Source organism: Ursus arctos, chromosome X (assembly GCF_023065955.2).
Source record: "Ursus arctos isolate Adak ecotype North America chromosome X, UrsArc2.0, whole genome shotgun sequence".
In the NCBI taxonomy this organism is placed as follows: Eukaryota; Metazoa; Chordata; class Mammalia; order Carnivora; family Ursidae; genus Ursus; species Ursus arctos.
Window position 1 is genome coordinate 6,580,036 of NC_079873.1, and position 19,655 is coordinate 6,599,690.

Here is a 19,655-nt window from a genome sequence, read left to right on the forward strand (position 1 = left end):
GGAGGGTCCTGAGAAATTCAGAAATAGAATCGCCATATGATCCAGTAATTCCACTACTGAGTATTTACCCAAAGATTATGAAAACACTAATTCACAAAGACATATGCGTGCCTATGTTTCCTGCTGCAGTATTTGTAACAGTCAAGTGATGGAAGCAGCCCAAGTGTCCACTGACAGATGAAGGGATAACGAAGTTGTGGTGTGTATACACCCACATACACACAATCAAATATTACTCAGCCATAAAAGAGAATGAAATCTTGCCATTTGCAACAATATAGATGTACAAGGTACGATCCTAAGTGAAATACACTTAAAGACAAATACTCCATGATTTCACTCATGTAGTGGAATTTAAGACATAAAACAAGCAAACAAACAAGAAACAAACCAAAAAGGCGCGTGGGTGGCTCAGCCGTTAAGCGTCTGCCTTCGGCTCGGGTCACGATCCCAGGGTCCTGGGATTGAACCCCAGATCGGGCTCCCTGCTCAGCGGGGTGCCTGCTTCCCCCTCTCCTGCTCCCCCTGATTGTGCTCTATCAAGTAAATGAATAAAATCTTTAAAAAAAAGAAAAGAAAAGAAAAAAGAAACAAACCACAAAATAGTCCTAATTCTAGAGAACAAACTGGGGGTGACCAGAGGGGACGTGGGCGGGGGATGGGAGCAACAGGTGATGGGATCACCAGCGCACTGGCTGTGCCGAGCACCGGGGGACGTATACAAGTGTTCAATCACTACGTTGTACACCTGAAACTAACAGAACACTGTACGTTAACCGTAGTGGAGTTTCAAAACATAAGAAAAGAAGCAAAGAGAAAAGACTCAGGTGTTCGTTTGCACCTGCACGGTGAAAGGTTAAAAGTAAACTCAACGTTCTGTTTCAATATAGGCACGGAAGCGTCCGGACTGAGAACTCTTGAAGAAGGTCTGGCGCTAGTTCACTGGGGACAGTCCTTGGCGCTCACTGTTCAGTGCACTGGACTCGTTGCGTTGAGCATGCCCATGTATACGTTTAGAAAAGAGCTACACTTCCTGTTCTGGTGTGTGTACTGGGTTTTCCCTGTACCCACTCAGGTACCAAGGCTCAAGCTCCACCCGTAAGAGAACAGCTCTTGCGAGGCTTTCCCCTGACGTGATGCACCGCAGTGGCATCGTCTGTGCACGTAACTTACTGAGACTCAGCTGTAGTCAGTGACGGGGCGGGTGGGTGGAGGACGGGAGGGCAGGACGGCTGAGAACGACATCCTCCAGGCGATCCTGCCGGCCGGCGCTCCACCCGTTAGCCTGTGCCCACTGTCGGGCAGGGAAGACAGACGTTCTGTGAGCTGGCGAAGCCTCTAGAAAGACTCTGTGAATGGCCCCCGAGACACACTGACCAGGGAAGAGTTAGAATCCTGAAACTGTCCCTGGAGGGCCACGGCAGTGACAGACAGCCACAGTCTCATGTGGAGATCTTTATAAACGTGAGGTGTCCTAGGCTGCAAAACACTTAAATTCTTTAATTAAATTTTTTTTTAAAGATTTTATTTATTTATTTGACAGAGAGAGAGACAGAGAGGGTACACAAGCAGGGGGAGTGGGAGAGGAAGAAGCAGGCTCCCAGTGGAGGAGCCCGATGTGGGGCTCGATCCCAGAACGCCGGGATCACGCCCTGAGCCGAAGGCAGACGCTTAACGACTGAGCCACCCAGGCACCCCTAAAATGCTTTAATTTCTGAATAAAATTCCCCTTCATTCTTTTTAGCCAAGTCCCGCACAGGATGCCTATACAAAATACGAGACTGTATCTTAGGAACAACGCTGAAGGATTCCCAGGTGAGCAGACAGAAACCGAAGGCTGTACCCGCCCCTTCCGTCGCATCTCCACCACATACTTTCGCCAATGTCGGTGGTTAGCTTGGCAAAGTTACTCTGTGCTTCCACATCCCTCAAAAAGCCTGACCCAACAGACGTAACTAACAATACGTTACCAGGGCTCTAAATCAGTAGCTCCTACTTGTACACATATCCTTTCCACAATCAAAGATACCAACTACATTCCTCGTTTTTCTCAAAAAGCGTTTCCCACATGCTTTCTTTTTCCTCTAAATTTTTTCTCAAACTGGCATTTCCATTGCTTATCCTATTCCTAGCTTTTCTTATTATTATTAGAGAGAGAGCAAGCGAGCACGAGCAGGGAGAGGCACAAGGAGAGGGAAACAAAGAATCCCAGGCAGGCTCCCTGCTCAGCGCGGAGCCAGATGCGGGACTTGACCCACGACCCATGACCCTGAGATCACGACCTGAGCAGAAATCGAGAGTCGTGTGCTCAAACGACTGAGTCACCCAGGTGCCCCTATTGCTGGGTTTTTTATTTTGTCCAACAGACTGTGAGATCCTTGGGGGCCAGGTTTGCAGCCTCTGGTCCCCTCACCCCACACAGCTCGCAGCACGAGGCCTGGTGGAGCTGTGGGAGGTCATCGGTCATTATTACCAGAACCAAGTACGACTCTATCCATGTAATGGAGTATTATTCAGCCATAAAAAGCCGAAATTCTGACGCAGGCCAGACGTGGATGAACCCTGAAAACATCATGCTAAGTGAGAGAACGCAGCCGCAAAAGCACAAACATTTGTCCGTTTAGATGAAATGTCCAGAAGAGGCAAATCCAGAGACAGAAAGTAAATCAGCAGCTGAGGGGAGGGAGGAATGGGAAGGGCTGAGAACAGGAATAGGGCTTGCTTTTGGAGTGATGACAATGTTCTGGAATTAGACACCTGCACAACTCTGTGAATATACTAAAACCCACCGGCGTTGAAAGTACGCTTTAAGAGGATGAATTTTATGGTATGCGAATTATATCTCCGTTTTTCACAAAAGCACAGGAGGGGAGTCAAAAGCAAGGTGGGAGTAGGGCCAGTCTTCTCTGCAGTGAGAAGTCTGGGGCACTTCTCTAGGGAACGCCGCCATCGGCGCCTCTGTCACGGTCCAAACGCCAAGATTTTTAAGACGTTTCCTTATTGCACTATTTCCCCAAATACAAACTGACTAACCAAATGGAGTTCAAATTTCAAAGACAGACTCTCCATCACGCGTGAGAGCGTGGCTGTGAATTACTCCATCCCGTCAGCCTTGCTGAGGGCTCGCACTGAGGACGAGGGAAGGGAAGGAAGCTTCGAGAGAGAGCAGCCGGAAGGGACCCATGCCCTGTTTCTATCGGCTCTGTTCACTTTCTCAAAAAGCCCCGTGTCAATACTCCCGACCTTCAGGCCCAGACCCATGCCCCAGCTTGCTGAGACATACTGACTGGTGGTGTTCCTTGGTGGTGACTGGGGCAGGGGGCACGTTGGGATGGTTTTTATTGTCATTTCTCATGTTTTACTTGACTTCCAAAGACAGGCTCGACCACTCTGAAACACCAGGATGGGAATCCAGCAGAACTAAACAGATCGAGATCAAATTTTTTGGCTCATTCCCAGGTGGTACCAGGCTAACAGCAGCTCCCCTCGGTGGTTCCGTCATCCTTGATGAAGGATTTGCACCGGAGAGAAAGTCGATTAACACATGGTCTCCGCCTTTTCGCTTTAGCCAGAAACACTGTTTTCCTTTGAGGCTTCCAATTACAACCAGACAATACTCATCTCACAGAATCAATCTATCAGTTCATCACTACATATTTTGGCCCCGAGAATAAACCAAGCCAATCATCTGAAAACAAACCCTCCTTCAATGTAACTGAATTGAAAGAATGGAAAGAAACTCTCAAGTCATTTCCACACAGCCTTGCCGTATCTTCCCTTCTCTCAAATTTCAATATTATTTCCATACATACAGTCCGTCTGGATTGTGTGGTGTCTATCTTTGGCTTCACACATGCGTGTGTGTGTGTGTGTCTGTGTGTGTACTTGGCTCAGAAAACACGTTGGGGAAAGCAAATTTTTGGATCCGAGCTTTTGGACAGCCTAACGATTCTGCGCTGCTTGTTCCAAACTGGGGTCGCTGTGTGTCCAGGGGATATCTGTTGATGTCTGGAAACAGTGCTGGTTGTCCCCATCGGGATGGGCGCTACTGGCCATGAGCGGGCAGAGGCCAGGGAGGCTGCCCTGCATCCTACAGTGCCCAGGCCGGCCCTTGGGACAAAGAATCCCCCGCCCTACGTGCCAGCAGTGCTGAGAATGACACCTGCTCGGGAGACAGCCACAGAAGATGGGCAAGACGTTGTCACACGAGGCTGGTGCGTTTCTGCCAGCCCCAGCGTCAGCTGAGGACGGGTAAAGAAACCTCTATGTCCTGGAACACGCTCAGAAAAACCACCAGTGGGTTACCACAACATTACAGCCACCAAAGACCTTCTCCTAAGGATCAGTCTGCTTGCAGATTACAAACGGTCAGGTCAGCTAAAGCTCGGTGAATGTCAGAGTAGCGATTTTCAAACCCCTCCTCGTCAAAAGGTACATTTTGGCTGAAAACAAAGCCTTACAAGGAACCTCAACAGGGAGAAGACTGGTCCATTAGCAAAGTCGTTTCATAAGTTACAATTTGGACTGTACAACAAAATACTGTCATCCATTGGAACGACAGGGCTGCTTTCGTCAACACAAAACTCTGAAACCAAACACTAAGGTCTCCAAGTGAGTCTCCGTCACTTGAAGCTTTTCCTGTGTTTTGATTTGATCGCATCTCATCCAGGAAATTCAGTTTCACAGGGTGAAGGAGCTAACCATGGATGGTTTTAAGGTAGCTCACCTTCCCACCTTAGGGTAGCCCTTGAACCAAGAGGGCAGGTGAATGTCACCCAGCTCCACGCACACATGAGCTAACGTGATGGAACAAGTTAGTAGGTTGCCGGGCCTGGGTGGGTTAGTATCTGGTCACCAACGCATTTCAGGACACACAACTTTTCCTGCAAATTTTCGTGTACGTCTTGGAATTGAATTGATTCCTACATGTCCAAAGGGCCTCACTCGGGTTCCCGAGAACCAGGTTTGATGACCGCGGAGCAGTCTGAAGAGCACAACACGAGAGTCGCCAAACGAGAGGGACAGGTCCGAAAGGCAGCCCTGGGGCACTGGCTTTTCACCTGCAACAGCCGCACCCAGAACCAGGGTCAGTCACAGCACCACGGCCCTGCAGCAAGTGAGGGGTGTGGGGCGACAACGATCTCCTGTTCATACAGCCATCCGGCCAACGCGGGACCATTGCAAGTACAGGGGGCTACTGTGCTGAGGAACTGAGCGGCAGGCGCTGTTAAAATATTAAAGAGAGAGCTGGGTGACAAATGCCAGAGGAGCATCAATGTCCGCTGCGGTCACTCTCCATTCATACCTGAAGCATGTCACGGGACTAAGTATGTCACACCCTGAAGTATGTCGCCTGTCCCACACCACATCACCTCCTTGTTTTAGACAGGACTTCCAGGCTGGCCCTGGGTTTCCGCGACGCACCTGCCTCGGCAGACAGGGCTTACCTTCAGACAACATGCTCAGCGCCTCGTCGGACGTGTGTCCGCCGGCTCGCCCCACCTTCCCGCAAGTCGGGTGCTCACGGGGCACACAGGAGCCCTCTGGGGACAGGCCGGTCCGCTCCGTAGCAGAGGTCGCCACGGACTCCCACTGAATCTCCTTCCTCGGGGACTGAAACTCCAGGCTGCATCCCGTCCAGCCGTACAAGGCCAAGGACAAGAGGAATCCTTGGGCTGGATTCAGTATCCCCTGGGAAGCAGGAGAAAACAACACGGGTCAGTCAGCTGCGGTAGCAGGAGTGAAGGCACCAGCCCCACTCGCACGCCCGCTGGGCTGCCTCGTGTGCAAGTAAGCCGCTTGGCCGGGTTGGGGCAAGACAAAGACTGGCGTTAGGTGCTGCACCTTCCACGATGGCTGAAAACAGAGGAGGTGGGGGAGGGGAGGGGCAGGGAGGAGGGGGAAGGTACACAACACAGGGCAGCCCAACCAATCCTATTGTTGCCTGTGCCAGGGTGGCTTGGCTCTGCGACAGGTGCTTCCCATCCTGGGCTCGCGAGTCAGAATTTGATTTAACAAAGGTACCCGAGGCTACAAATGAGTCTGGAGAACATTCCTCCACTTGCATGTGGTAAACCGAAGGAACCAAGCGAAACTCCAAAGCCAAGGGGTGGAGGCAGTGAATGCTGGTCTTAGTCTAACGTCCTCATGAGTCAGATTCTCCCCGATTTGGGAGCAACATAAATACCAGTGCTGTACAGGACATCCCGTACCGCTCTAGTAACAGTTTAGTTTCTCATTATGAACTCAACACAGCGGAGACACTGGCAGGACGTCCTCACGCCGTTCCCACCTTACTCCCATGGTGTGTATTTCTAGCCAACGTTTTCTCACACACTATTATGTAGTTGTAACTAGCATAATTTTTATGTCTTGCGCTTTTCACTTAGTCCTAGAGATCTCGTAACTGTCCCATTTAACACCTGCATACCGTTCCATCGAGATCAAAAAATGTCATTTACTTAGCCATTCCCTCGTATTTGTTTAATTTGGGTTGCCTATAATGCTTGCTAATGACGGGTCATGTTACAAGGCACACCTTCATCCCTATGGCTTTCTCACAGGCTGAAATATTTCTTCAAGCTAAATTCCCTGATATTTTGAGTCTGCCTCAAAGGTCTGGTACACTGTGCCAAACTGATTCACCAGACTTGTGCCCATTTATAATGATCCCACCAAGGACTGGGACTAGCGAGCGAGAGGATCCAACGCAGATGGAGGTCCACAGGAACCTGTTAAACTCATCCATCAGACTTCTGTGCGGTTCTTGTCCTTTTTGACTTTTACTTTTCAAGAAAAAACTTTAAAATCAAGAGTGACCTACCATAATGAACCACGTGGTCTTGGCCGCATTTCTGACAGGTTTCAAAGAACTTCCACTGATGTCTGGTTGCATTTCAAGATAGAATAAAAGGCTTTCATTGATGATGTTAGGCAGCCAACTGTCAGAGAGAAAATAACCCAGGGTGACTCAATTCATTTTTAAATGCTGGGAGTCAGGGAACGTGTCTTCCAAGACTGACAAGTCCTAGAGGGGGGACCACTTGAGCAGCTGGGAGGAACCAGTGTAACCAGAATTTAAGAGATGTAACTCCTTTTCTCAAGTCTAAAGCAGAGATGAACAAATCTTCCCAAGGGTAACACTCCACACCACATCAGCTGTCAGGGACCTAGTAGTCTATGAAATAACCCAAAACGCGTGTTTCATTTGAAGAGTAACGTAACATTTTGACAGAGACCCCCACCCCAAAATCTTGCTATCTTACGTGTAAACTTTTTGATGTTATTGTTGGTAGGCCATTGAAATTTAAAATGACAAGCTAAGTGTATTTTTAGAGGGAGACAGTTTATTTCCATCTCTCCTAGGAGAACGTCCAAACAAACCTCCTCCTATCGGATAAATTATTAACACCACAAAGGCACACCCTGATTTGCAAACTATTGACTCAACCTAGCAAAAGGTTTTCTGACTCCCATCTGTTTTGCATTGGTTCCAGAACATTTTTCAAAGCATCCTCCTGAAACTTGGGGCAGAATGGGGGGGGGGGGCAAACTGAGGAGAGAGAAATTGCTCTCTACACTCCCTGACTGCAAAAAATGTACCCTTGCCCCCGTTTCTTGTAGGATACAGGAATCCTGGGGTCCCGATGGATAGAAATGGGCAAGTTTTAGAAGCGCGGTCAAGTGCTTCATTTCAGGGTTAGCCCTAGCAGTGAGAGTAAACCCTGGATGCACTTTTGGGATGTTAGCAAAACCAAACTCAGGATGTTTTGTTCCAAGGGCTTTATATAAAATCTGAGCAGATGTGAGTATCTTTGCAGGAGTTCATACGTTGTGGACTTAACTTCCTGTCTCGTGTGCATTTCCTCTAAGCGCCCCAGCACAGTGTCAAAGATTTCCTTTCCAAAGACTCTTCCCTTTGCAACTTTTGGGTCACACTTGGAAAAGTGCGCTGACTGCATATCCCTTCCCAGTGGCAACTTAAAAAAAATATAGAAGAAAGGTTACCAAATAATGAAAACCAGCATTATTTTGAAAAATCGGGTCTTGATCATGGCTCCCATCCGTCTCTCGTTCTCTGTGTAAATGCCTTGTCTTCCTTTTAGTAAAGAGGCCACTGCAAACAACAGAGGGAACTGCATGTAATGTACATTATTTGCATTTCCCGAGTGACGGGTAAGGGCGTCAACAAGGATGTCAGCCCATAAGCAAAGGCAGCAGAGCACGAGGCAGAGCGTGGTACTGCCCTTCCTCCCTCCCGGCTTCCAAGCCACGGTTCCCAGACTCCACGGGATGTACAGTCTTGCAAACTTTCACTTTCTTTTTTTTCTTTTGGATTTTATTTATTTAAGAGAGAGAGCTCGAGAAAGACAGAGGGTGCACAAGCAGGGGAAGGCAAATGGGCAGAGGCAGAGGGAGAAGCAGACTCCCCGCTGAGCAGGGAGGCCAATGTGGGGCTCGATCCCAGGACCCTGAGATCATGACTTGAGCCGAAGGCAGACGTTTAACTGACTGAGACATCCAGGCGTCCCTAAAACTTAGTTTCAAATCACTGTGGACTTTTATAAGAGTTGAAGAGACAGCACACAGAGTTTCTGCGGACCTATACCTAGATTCTCAACGTCGACAACTTACACACCAAGCTCACATTTGTCACAAGGAAGAGATTAGCAATGGTGCTTTACTATTAATTAAGCTCCAGATTTTATTTGGATCTTATGAGTTTAAGAACTGTATTTTTATCAAGAACTGTATTTTTTTAAAGGTTTATATTTTCTATTTTGAAAGCAGTACAGAGTTGGGGAGCCTGGGTGGTTCAGTTGGTGAAGCGTCTGCCTTCGGCTCAGGTCATGATCTCAGGGTCCTGGGATCGACACCCACATGGGGCTCCCTGCTCAGCGGGGAATCTGCTTCTCCCTCTCTCTCCCTCTGCTGCTCCCCCTCCTCTCAAATAAATAAAAATTTTAAAACAAAATAATGCACACTTGCTGTTTCGAACATCGAAAGATTAAAAATTTCTCCTTATAGGCAAGTTGGAAAATATAACAAAGGTTAGAGGAAAATTAATGAGCCATTGTCCACCCTGAGACCAGCACCGTGACCATCTTAATACATTTCTTTCCCATCATTTTCCTAGATGTGATTTTCATGTTTGATGTAACTGACTCAGCACTTTTATGCAATTCTGTTTAAAAAGTTGCTGTATTTAATATACTGTTTTTAAATGCAGACATGAAAAAAAAAAGGATCCAAAGAGCCACCATGATTTCCTATTCCTAATGGCAGAATCCTTTTAGTGTTTTAAAGTTCTACAATCAACAGCTGATCCTCAATCAACCCTTGGTTAAGATGCACTTTTTTTTTTAAGATTTTATTTGAGAGACAGAGAGCGTGCGTGCGAGAAAACACATGTGCACTGGGGGGAGGGGCAGAGGGAGAAGCAGACTCCCTGCCGAGCAGGGACCCTAATGATGCAGGGCTCAATCCCTGGACCCCAAGATGACACACGCTCAATCCCAGGATGCCTAACGGCCTGAGCCCCCCAGGTGCCCCCGACTTCTTCATTCTCATTCTGCACTTGAGAGATCCGGGAGGCTTAAGGTTGTTGGTTTGCTCCTGGTCACGCTTCCTTGGGGATGCGGTGGGGACTGGAATGCCAAGTCCCCAGCCTCAGCGGAGGCCTATCCAGTGCTTTCTGCTGGCTCACAACACCCTTCTTATCCAGTTCTTACCATTGCATTTGACTTATTTCCTGTGTTCTACTTCCTGTTTCCTGCCCAACTGAGAAAAGACATAGGCCGAGCACATGGTGGGAGTCGCCAGGCTCACCACTCCTCAGGCCACACTCCATCCCTTCCCCCTACTCCTATCTGAGCACCACAATTTTCTCAGGGCGCTCCTGGGGCCCACGAGGCACACCAAGGGCAGACCCACAATGAGCCCAGATGGAAATACCAAGTTCCCTGGTCCTGGCCTGGAGCTATTAAACGCCGGCCAAGAACAGATGTACCCACCACTAAAGAGGCTTGCTCACTTCATGTATTAAACCTGCTCACTTTCTCCAAGTGCACTGTCCTTATGTCTCTGAGGAATGACAAATGGGGTCAATGTCCTGGATGACTCCAGAAGGACGACACATGCCATCATCTGAGCTCAAGGCATGGAGCCATACCCCACAGTCCTGCACCCAGAGAGCCTCCCTGTTACTCACCTGCAGTCACTGTCTTTCGGAACAGGATGGGGTTGGCCACAAAGACCAGTAGCAGTGGCAAGTATGTGGTGACATAGTGGGGAATGGCATGCTCCAGATCCCGCTCACACCTGGGGGAGGAAAACCAAGTCATTCTCCAAAACAAGGCTCTGCCGAAAATATGCACACTTATCTGGAAGCCGAGATAAGAAGAGGAGAGTGAAAAGGGAAACGCATAAATCCACTTCTGAGTCTGCCCAAAGGAAACGTGACTCATAGCTCATGTCTGCGAATAAGCAATACATCACCCAAGAAGGGAGATCAATCATGTTTCTGTTTGTCTGTCTTGTAAATGGAAGGACCTCTAAGGCATTCCACTGGGGGAGCTTTTAAAGGCCCCTGCTGGGAAAAGGAAAGATAGAGGCAGACACAGTGGAATGGGGGAGTCCCCTACACGGGGTCTCTTCAAGGAGAAAAAGACCAATGCAAGTAGAGACAGAGGCGCTCAGCGAAGTAGTGAGGTTTTCAGTACGTACTCGGCACTATGCCTGGCCAGTCCCGTGAAGGAGATCCAGCTCCTCCCCTTGAGCACCCCAAAATACCTAAGCTTCATGTTTCAAAAGAAATGTGTTCCCATGGTTATGCATAACAATCATTTCAGTGTTGCTTTTCAGGGAGAAGGACCAGAATTAATTAATTAAATTCTCTCTTTTTTTTTTAAGATTTTATTTATTTTGAGCACCTGGGTGGCTCAGTCGGTTCAGCGCCTGCCTTTGGCTCAGGTCATGATCCCAGGGTCCTGGGATGGAGCCCCGCATCGGGCTCCCTGCTCGGCGGGGAGTCTGCTTCTCCTTCTACCTCTCCTCCCTGCTTATGAATGCTCTCTCACACTCTAATAAATAAATGAAAAAAAAAAGATTTTATGTATTCATTCATGACAGGGGTGGGCAGAGGCAGAAGTAGGCTCCTCGTTGCGCAGGGCGCCCAACCCAGGACTTGATCCCAGGACCCTGAGATCACGACCTGAGCTAAAGGCAGACACTTAACCCACTGAGCCACCCAGCTGTCCCAAGGACCGGCGTTTCTGTTGAAGGATCATGGGAATCGTAGTGACTATGTAACACAGTGGAGTGCCACGCAGACATGGGTTTACCAAGGTAAGAACTATCAGCTAAGAAATCAGTTAAGACAAAGAGGAAGAGACAATTGAAGGCAAAGGGGACAGAGGACAGCTCAGGATCAACCCAAGTAGGAGGTGGAAAAGCAGACAAGGGACCAGCCCCTCTGGCCACAGAAGGTGGAATGATAAAAATGCAAGCACTCTTGTTTTAATATGCATGGAGTGGTCAAACCAGAAGCAGAAAATGATAGAACATGCAAAAAAAGTCAGGAAAGAAAAACACAGAGCCACCTTTTCTCGCCATCAGAAGGCACGCAGTACTGCCTTACAATGCTACCTTCCTTGAAGAGAAGCTTTCATTTGCAATGTGAAGGCTCAAATGTGGTCTGAAAGGCTGGAGGGAGAAACAGGTGGAGGAAGAGACAAAAAGTGAGCAACGAATGACAGGGTGAGGATGGGGGCCTGACGCAGGCCCAACAGCAGCCTCCTAAGGACCACAGGGGCACCTCAGAGCTCCCCGAGAGCCCTGCAGCAACGGCCCCTCATGCTCAGATGCAACCTGCCCAGGAGGCTCCAGGAGCCCACAGGTGAAGGTCAGTGATGGTAACTCCCTTTCCAATTAAGTGCATTCCAGTATAACACCACCGTCACTGTATTCGTCCTTTTCAAGTTCCTCAGGATGGACCTACCCAGAATTTTGGGGGTGTTCCCATCAACGAGGCAACACCAATTTGGAGATGTCTAAGTGAGTAGCCGCAAGAAGTCAAAAAGGAAGCGGGGAGAAAAGGTCTAACCATGAGTCAGCAAACTTTCTGTCAGGGAACATTTCCAGTAAGTATTTTATGCTCCGTGGACCAAACAGCCTGTCGAAACTGACACTGCAGTGTGAAAGCAGCCATAAACCACGCATAAACAAATGGGCAAGACTGTGTTCCAATAAAACTTTATTTACAAAACCAAGCAGAGGGCCGGATTTGTCTGCAGGGCTGTGCTGTGTTGATCCTTGTCTATACTGCCCTAAAATCACAAAGAGACAATGTCCAAACTGTTTTTCAGTTTTCCATTAGAAGTTAGAATATACACACTTGGAGGGACCATAAGGCCTTAGAAATGGTTGCACTGATGAGATTTTTTCTAAAAGATTTTATTTACTTATCTGACAGAGAGAGAGAGTGAGCACAAGCAGGGGGAGCAGCAGAGGGAGAGGGAGAAGCAGGCTCCCCACTGAGCAGGAAGCCCAACATGGGCTCGATCCCAAGGCTCTAGGATCGTGACCTGAGCCCAAGGCATACGTCTTACCAACTGAACCAAACCAACTGAGCCACCCAGGCGCCCCTGCATTGACTAGATTTTAAGGCTGAAGAAGAACCTGAGACAATTTCCGCTATCTATCTACCTGCATCTGTGTTCAGGATGGCTGAAAGAGGGAAGAGAAGTGACAGAGTGAGGCAAGCAGAGGCTCAGAACCAGCTCCTCCAAGAGCCACTTGGAGTTCATCCTTAGGAGGGCAAACTCCCGTGGTCATGCAGATGAAGCTGGCTGGAAGAATAAAAAGCAAACAACGGGTTTGCCTGAGAAAGCTCCAGCAGTATGGAGAGGGACACAGCCAGAGCTGTGTGCACGTTGTCACACGGAGGACACACCCCTGAAGCCCTGCGCACAGGCACCCCCCCACACAGATGCGAAGGGCAGAGGCAGAGAAATGAGCTCAAGAGCACAAGGTATGGTAGTGAGTGCCCCCTCCCCCCGGGATTCAGCTGGGCGGCTCTGGGAACAAGGGCCTGACCTGCAAGGGGCCCACTCTGGCTCGGGGCCCACGCATTGTCTGCAAGAGCACTCCATGGGCAAGGGAGTTGGGAATCCCGGCTTACCTGGACACGGAAGGGTAGTAGAGCACGACCACTCCCTCCACGCAGAGCAGGGCGGCCAGGCCCCAGGCCATGATGCGGTACAGCAGGATGGTGCTAGGGGAGAAGCGGGACAGGGGGCCCTGTCTGAGAGGAGGGACGGAGACGTCCAGCAACAGAAAATACCAGACCCACTCCCGGGCCCCAGAACACTCAGGACAATGTACACTGAGCAAACCCTTGGCAAAGACTTGCCTTATTATGCCTCTGAGTGTTAATTTGTTAATTGAGATGAAATTCATGACATAAAAGTAACCATTTTCAACTGAGCAACTCAGGAACATTCAGTAAATTCATTATATTGTGCAATCATCTCCTCTACCCAGTTCGAAAACAGTCATCACCCCTGAAGGAAAGCCCAGACGCATTAAGCAGGCGCCCCCGGTTCCTCCTGCTCCTGGCCCCCAGCAACCACCAGCTTCCTTTGTGTCTCTATGGTTTTTCTTATTCTGCACAATTCAGGCATATGGAGTCACACAGTATGTGGCCCTCTGCATCTGGCTTCTTTCACAACATGAGGCTTTCAAGGTTGAGAGGAACAAGGCACGGGTACCTCATCCGTCCTCCTCAGCACCCGGCTGACCCACTAAGCGAGGAGCTCCTATCCCTAAACCTTCCCAAAGGTACCCTGTACCTAAAAGTCAAGGATCTCTGTGCTCAGTCAGAACCAAGGTCTCTGAAGAAATGTGTGATCACTGGATGTTCCAGGACAGTGGGGAGCTTCCCTTCCTTGCCTTCCTCCCCCACGCCCCACCACTGGCTGCATGCTTCACATTCCGGGAACATCTCGACCCTTCATCTTCCTATGCCCACACACCCCGCCCTTTCTCCCTACAGACTGAAGGCAGCCAGCCCTGCAGCTGGGGTCCCGAAGACGGACGCACAGCTCTCTGTGCCAAGGCAGCGTTCAGTTTGCCTCCTCTGTGTCCCAGGACGGGGGCTCAGTGCTCCGTCAGATGCCCTAGCCACAACCCAAGACTCTACCAGACTCCTGGCAAACAGTGCAACCCCCAACCCATCGGGATTTTAACTCTGAAGATCAGCTGTGTAGACAAGGGAACGGTCAGGGATCCGAGTGAAGGGATGCCCTTCTAGAAAGAGACAGAAGAAGAGAGACAGCACAGGGGAATGAGCTTCAGGAAGAAGCAGCATTTCCTAGCAGCCCTCTGGAAGGCCACAAGGAAAGGACTCCAGCATGTTTTTACTCCCATGTTAGAACCGGTTCTGGAGTGGCCCTGCCCTTTCTCTCCCGGTCTGGGAGCTGGTAGGGCGGGTTTTGCCCAGAAGTCAGAGGCTCCACATGAAACAAAGGAAAAAACGAGCAGCTTTCTGCAAGGGCCTGGGTGGCTGAACAGTGCAGAAGGTTTGCATTGCAGACCCCCACCTTGGGCCGCAGGGAGCTAGGAGTATGGAGAGGTGGGAGACAGCAGGCCAGGGGGCAAGGCCAGGCGAGTGCAGGGCTGGAGGTGGCCAGGCTAGTCAACGGCGCTCTGGCTCCAGACGGCCAAGCAGGGTGGGAGTCAGGCCTGTGCTCAGGCGGCAGCCACTTTAATAACTGATACCATCCACAACCCACACCAGGTGGTGAGTCTGAACTCCAGTGCATCCACAGTGAGGAGCAGCGAGTGGCCGAAGACCCTTGTCCCTTTATCTGACCACTAGACAGTTTCCAGGTCCAGGCCTGCAACGACCCCCTTCTCTCACACTCATGTTCACGGAGCAAGTAGTGACTCCAATGTAGGGCTTTTCCCACACTCCTAACCACCTTCTGTTACTGGTTAAAACCTGTACATCTTGCATCAGGAACCAAAGCAGCAGTTAAATTTTAACTCTAAATCTGTCTTAATGACATTTCTTAGGATTAGGATTTGTAAAAAGATTCTCCTGTGCCAAAAAAAAAATAGCTTAGGACTGGAAGGATCTAGAAGCGAACGTGGGGTTTAATCCAGCCATCCCTGCCTTGGAATTCATTCCGACCCATCATGGGAAGCTCGTCTCTTCACTGTCACCTGCAGAATGAAGTGCCCTCAGCCCTGGGAGCAAGCCTGCAAGCAAGGCGCTCCAAGCCCCCTGTGCTGGCCCCAGGCGCCCTCCCACCAGGAAGCACGGCTTCTGCCAGGAACTAGGTAGGGGCTGGGTCTCTGTGGAGCCAGAGCATCGTCTTATTTCTCTGTTGTGCTCCCTACTCCTTTCTGTTTAAGGTTTATTTATTTGAGAGAGAGCCAGCAAGCACACAAGCGAGCAGTGTGGGGGAGGAGCGGAGGAAAAGGGAGAGAGACACCCAATCAGACTCCTCACTGAGCCCAACACAGGGCTCGATCCCATGACCCTGACTGACAGCAGGACCTGAGCTGAAACCAAGAGTTGGAGGCTTCACCAACTGAGCCACCCACGCTCCCCAGCCCTACTCCTTTCTGATGGGAGAGCCCACTTCACTCTCAAAGGTCTTCCTAATGCTGGCCCCCTGCCCTTGCTCTTGTCCTTAGGAGGGCATCTGGACATTTCACATCTTGGGACCTTTGCCTCCGGCTTGATTGGCAGGTGCTCGGAAGCCATGCTCTGCCAGCATCCTCTAATCTCTGCATGCCCTCTGCATCCTGCCTATCCTTACTCTGTGCTCCAAAATGCATTCCAAACATGCTTCTGGGCATGAGGAGGGCTTCCGGATTGCCTGCCCCGGCTTCCAAGGGCTCTGTCTTCTCCATCCAGAAAGCTCTCAGGCTGCCCCATCTGACCACAGTCGTCCACGGGTAGGGGTGAAGCAATGCACACTCTTGTGACAGCAAGAGGCATACTCTTCTTGCAGCTTCCTTTTGGTGCTCCAAGGCTCCTCTTATCTCCACAACTGGCTGTCTGTGAGACCTCTAGTGTGTCCAAAATTGAGTGAGAAAGGAATCAGGAACACACACTTGCACTGGGCTTCCAGGTCCAAGACCTCTCACTGCAGCTAGTTTTGACTACCCAAAGCCATTTTCCCTTTTTCCTTAGTAACATAATGTGATGTCATGCCAAACAGCAGTATGCTTGGCTAACAAACTATACTTCCAACCTCCCTTTAAGTGGCCATGCAACTAAATTCTGGCGAATAATACAAAAGTGGAATTGTTGCATAAAATCTCCAGGGAGGGTGCTTAAAGGGAGGTGGCTCAGGAGAAAATAGACCCTTATGCATTGCCCCCTTCCTACCACCTGCTGCCTGGATGCAGATGTGATGGCTAGAATCAAGGAAATTCAAATCAAAACCACACTGAGATACCACCTTACGCCAGTTAGAATGGCAAAAATAGACAAGGCAAGAAACAACAATTGTTGGAGAGGATGTGGAGAAAGGGGATCCATCCTACATTGTTGGTGGGAATGCAAGTTGGTACAGCCACTCTGGAAAACAGTGTGGAGGTCCCTTAAAAAGTTAAAAATTGAGCTACCCTATGATCCAGCCATTCCACTACTGGGTATTTACCCCAAAGATACAGACGTAGTGAAGAGAAGGGCCATATGCACCCCAATGTTCATAGCAGCAATGTCCACAATAGCTAAATCGTGGAAGGAGCCGAGATGCCCTTCAACAGATGACTGGATTAAGAAGTTGTGGTCCATATATACAAGGGAATATTACTCAGCTATCAGAAAGAACGAGTTCTCAACATTTGCTACAACATGGACGGCACTGGAGGAGATAATGCTAAGTGAAATAAGTCAAGCAGAGAAAGACAACTATCATATGATTTCTCTCATCTATGGAACATAAGAACTAGGATGATCGGTAGGGGAAGAAAGGGATAAAGAAAGGGGGGGTAATCAGAAGGGGGAATGAAACATGAGAGACTATGGACTCTGAGAAACAAAGTGAGGACCTCAGAGGGGAGGGGGGTGGGGGAATGGGATAGACCGGTGATGGGTAGTAAGGAGGGCACGTATTGCATGGTGCACTGGGTGTTATACACAACTAATGAATCATCGAGCCTTACATCGGAAACCGGGGATGTACTGTATGGTGACTAACATAATATAATAAAAAATCATTAAAAAAAAAAAAAAAAAGATGTGATGGCTAGAGCTCCAGCAGCTATATTGGGTCATGACACCCTGAAGTTGGAAGTCACACAATGGAAAATGGAGCAAGAAGATAGAAGGAGCTTGGGTCCCTGATGTCTAAGGGCACTGGATTCTCTACCTCTGGCCTCTTTTAGCATGGAAGAAAAATTATCTTAATAAGTCACTAATATTTAATGAATTTTATGGAGCCAAAGCTAATCCTCACTGATATACCTGGTTGGCTGCCTCTGACCCTCACCACCTTCCCTAGAGAATTTTCAAAACCAAGAATATATAGTTCTATACGGATGTATAAAAATTTAGGAGCTAAAGTAAAAAGGTGGAAGGAACAAGCACAAAAAAACACACTAAACTTCAGGCCAGAGAGACCAAAGTTAATGATGAGGACACATGAGGAATACCAATGATTTCATTCTTTCATTTTTAAAGGTTTTATTTACTTGACAGAGAGAGCAAGAGAGCACAAGCAGGGGGAGCTGCAGAGCAAGGGGGAGAAGCAGGCTCACCGCTGTGCAGGGAGCCCAACGCGGGACTCGACCCCGGGACTCTGATATCGTGACCTGTACTGAAGGCAGACACTTAATTGACTGACCCACCCAGGAGTCGCCTACCAACGATGTCAGAGCAAGGAACTACTAAGGTTGCCCCCCGTATTCTACGGCCTGAATGTGATCTTTGTTTACCGATACTGGCGTTAAAAGTAAATTTATTCGGGCGGCTGGCTGGTTCAGCAGGTGGAGCACACAATTAGTGATCTCAGAGTTGTAAGTTCAAGCCCCACATTGGGTATAGAGATTACTTAAAACTAAAATCTTCAGGGGTCCCACATCAAGCAGGGAGCCTGCTTCTCCGTCTGCCTCTGTCATTCTCCTGGCTTGTTCTCCATTTCTCTCTCTCAAATAAATAAAATCTTTTAAAAACATAAAAAATTTTTAAAAAATAATTTAAAAAGTGAATTTATTCAACAAATGGTGCTGGGACAACTGGACATTCACGTGAAAAAGAATAAACATCAACCTTTTCCTCACCTACACACAGAAATTAATTTAAAATGGATCACTGGGGCACCTGCGTGGCTCCGTCAGTTAAGCATCCAACTCCTGGTTTGGGACCCTCGATCTAAGGGTCATGAGATGAAGCCCCAAGCTGGGCTCCATGCTCAGTACGGAGTCTGCTTGAGATTTTCTCTCTCCCTCTGCCTGTCCCCCTACCCCAACAAAATAATTTAAAAAAAAATTTTTTTTTTTTTTAAGATTTATTTATTTGACAGAGAGAGTGAGCACAAGCAGGGGGAGTTGGAAAGGGAGAAGCAGGGCGCCTGGGTGCCTCAGTGGTTAAGCATCTGCCTTCGGCCCAGGGTGTGATCCCAGAGTCCTGGGATCGAGTCCTGCATCAGGCTCCTCTGCTGGGAGCCTGCTTCTTCCTCTCCCACTCCCCCTGCTTGTGTTCCCTCTCTCGCTGGCTGCCTCTCTGTCAAATAAATAAATAAAATCTTTAAAAAAAAAAAAAAAAAGAAAGGAAAGGGAGAAGCGGACTCCCTGCTGAGCTACGAGCCCAATGTGGGGCTCAATCCCAGGACCCCGGGATCATGACCTGAGCTGAAGGCAGACACTTAACTGACTGAGCCACCCAGGTGCCCCATAAATAAATAAAATCTTACAGATAAATAAAACGGACCAGCACCTGGCGGGCTTAGTTGGTAGAGCATGTGACTCTTGATCTCAGGGTTGTAAGTTCAAGTCCCACACTGGGTGTGGAGATGAGTTAAAGAGAAAATCTTTAAAATGGATCACAGACCTAAATTAAAGTATTCAAACTTTTTTTTTTTTTTTTGGTTCCTAAGTTTTATTCAAGAACTCATACAAAATACTCCAGATAAATGAGTTTCAAGCCTCATCTTCCTCATCCTGGTTAATCTGGAAATAACGTAATTCACAAACTTCTTTGCTGTTAGCAACTACACGCAACCACTCACGTGGATGATGATTCTTCAAGTATTTTTTGGTGAGATACCGCAAATACCTTTTGGAAAAAGGCACCTTAGGGGCGCCTGGGTGGCTCAGTTGGTTAAGCATCCGACTCTTGGGGCGCCTGGGTGGCTCAGTCGTTAAGCATCTGCCTTTGGCTCAGGGCGTGATCCCCGCGTTCTGGGATCGAGCCCCATGTCAGGCTCCTCTGCTGGGAGCTGCTTCTTCCTCTCCCACTCCCCCTGCTTGTGTTCCTCTCTCACTGGCTATTGCTGTGTCATATAAATAAAACCTTAAAAAAAAAAAAAAAAAAAAGCATCCGACTCTTGGTTTCGGATCAGGTCATGATCTCATGGGTCCTGTGATCACACTCCACGTGGAGCCCCAAGGCCAACTCTGAGCTCCGTGGATTCTCT

General features: G+C 48.8%; 1 protein-coding gene across 1 annotated transcript in view; it reads right to left on the reverse strand.

The window, feature by feature from the left end:
* GPR143 (G protein-coupled receptor 143) overlaps window positions 1–19,655 on the reverse strand; it is a 37,348-nt gene that overhangs the window by 10,008 nt on the left and 7,685 nt on the right. The window contains exons 4-8 of the mRNA XM_026478167.4: window positions 13,181–13,273; window positions 10,211–10,320; window positions 8,008–8,116; window positions 6,824–6,941; window positions 5,448–5,691 (exon numbers count right to left, since the gene is read on the reverse strand). Coding sequence (XP_026333952.1) covers window positions 5,448–5,691; window positions 6,824–6,941; window positions 8,008–8,116; window positions 10,211–10,320; window positions 13,181–13,273 — 674 coding nt within the window. The remainder of the gene's footprint in view (window positions 1–5,447; window positions 5,692–6,823; window positions 6,942–8,007; window positions 8,117–10,210; window positions 10,321–13,180; window positions 13,274–19,655) is intronic.